Here is a 1,272-nt window from a genome sequence, read left to right as displayed (position 1 = left end):
TCAAAGGAAACTCATAAGAGGACTTGGCCTCTCTATAATTTGGTGGACTCATATAAACTATCAATTGGTATCAGAGCGGGTTCCTATCATGCTAACACCTACAAAGGATCCATGGCTGTTCCACTAAATTTCGAAGAAGGTCAGTCTACGTATAGACCCCCAGGTTCAATGGGCAGTACTATAGATGGTGGAAGACAAGAATGCATGATTTTATCATGGCTGAAGATTCTGAGTTGTGGGATGTTATATGTGATGTTCCTTATGTCCCAACAAAGAGTGTCGGAGATCTTCCATTGATGATGCCAAAGACCAAGAAAGAATACACCGATGCAGATAGGAAAGTTGTGGAGAAAAATTTTTGTGCCAAGAACATTTTGGTATGTGCCATAGGACCTGATAAATACAAGAGGATCTCAGCATGTCAATCCGCCAAGGAGATATGGGAAGTTTTGCAAACAGCACATGAGGGAACCACTCAAGTAAAGCAATCTAAGATTGATATGCTTACCACTGAGTATGAGCTCTTTTTGATGAATCTATTCAAGACATGTACACAAGATTTACTTCCATCATAAATGAGTTACACTTACTTGGTAAAGTCATTCCTAGGAACAAGCTCGTGAGGAAAATTCTTAGTATTCTGCCTAGTTCATGGGAGAGTAAAGTGAATGATATTATTGAAGCAAAGGACTTGCAAGAGCTAACCATAGACGAGCTAGTTGGAAATCTGAAAACCTACGAAATGAAGAGGAAGATAGATAGTAAATGAAAAGAACCGAAGAAGGAAAAGAACCTAGTACTCAAAGATGAAAGCAACGACTCAAGTGAGGAGGACAGTGACATGGCTTACTTAACCAAAAAAATTCAGAAGATGGTCAGAAGAAATGGAGGAATACTAGAAAAGGGCAACTCCAGTAGACCAAAGAACTATAACCTCTGTCATAAATGTGGAAAGCCAGGGAATTTCATCAAAGATTGCCTTCTCATGAAGCAAGAACACTTCAAATACAACCCTGATAAAGCAGCAAAGAGGAACGTGGTTCCTGACAAACACTTCAAAAGGAAGAGATTTGCTGACAATGTGGTGAAGCAAGATCTTACAGCATGGGGAGATTCCTCCAGTGAGTCTGAAGAAGAAACTGATGCAGGTGATAGCTCCATGATGGAAGTTGAAAGTGAAGGAAATGAATCTGATTCTATATTTGCTTTGATGGCTCAATCAAACGATAATGAAGAAGATGACAATGATGAGGTAAACTTCAGGAATGTTCA

The 1,272-nt window shown here is 39.5% G+C and overlaps 1 protein-coding gene across 1 annotated transcript; it reads left to right on the top strand.

Annotated features, from left to right (window-relative positions):
• The first annotated feature begins 200 nt into the window (after positions 1–200).
• On the top strand, positions 201–769 carry LOC142176021 (uncharacterized). The gene is made up of 2 exons (XM_075243057.1): positions 201–549; positions 600–769. The coding sequence occupies exons 1-2, from the start codon at positions 201–203 to the stop codon at positions 767–769; spliced, it is 519 nt and encodes a 172-aa protein (XP_075099158.1).
• Positions 770–1,272: the final 503 nt, after the last annotated feature.

This window comes from Nicotiana tabacum, chromosome 22 (assembly GCF_000715075.1).
Source record: "Nicotiana tabacum cultivar K326 chromosome 22, ASM71507v2, whole genome shotgun sequence".
NCBI classification, from domain to species: domain Eukaryota; kingdom Viridiplantae; phylum Streptophyta; class Magnoliopsida; order Solanales; family Solanaceae; genus Nicotiana; species Nicotiana tabacum.
The sequence above is the reverse complement of the archived record's forward strand: the minus strand, read 5'-3'. Positions and strand labels throughout refer to the sequence as shown.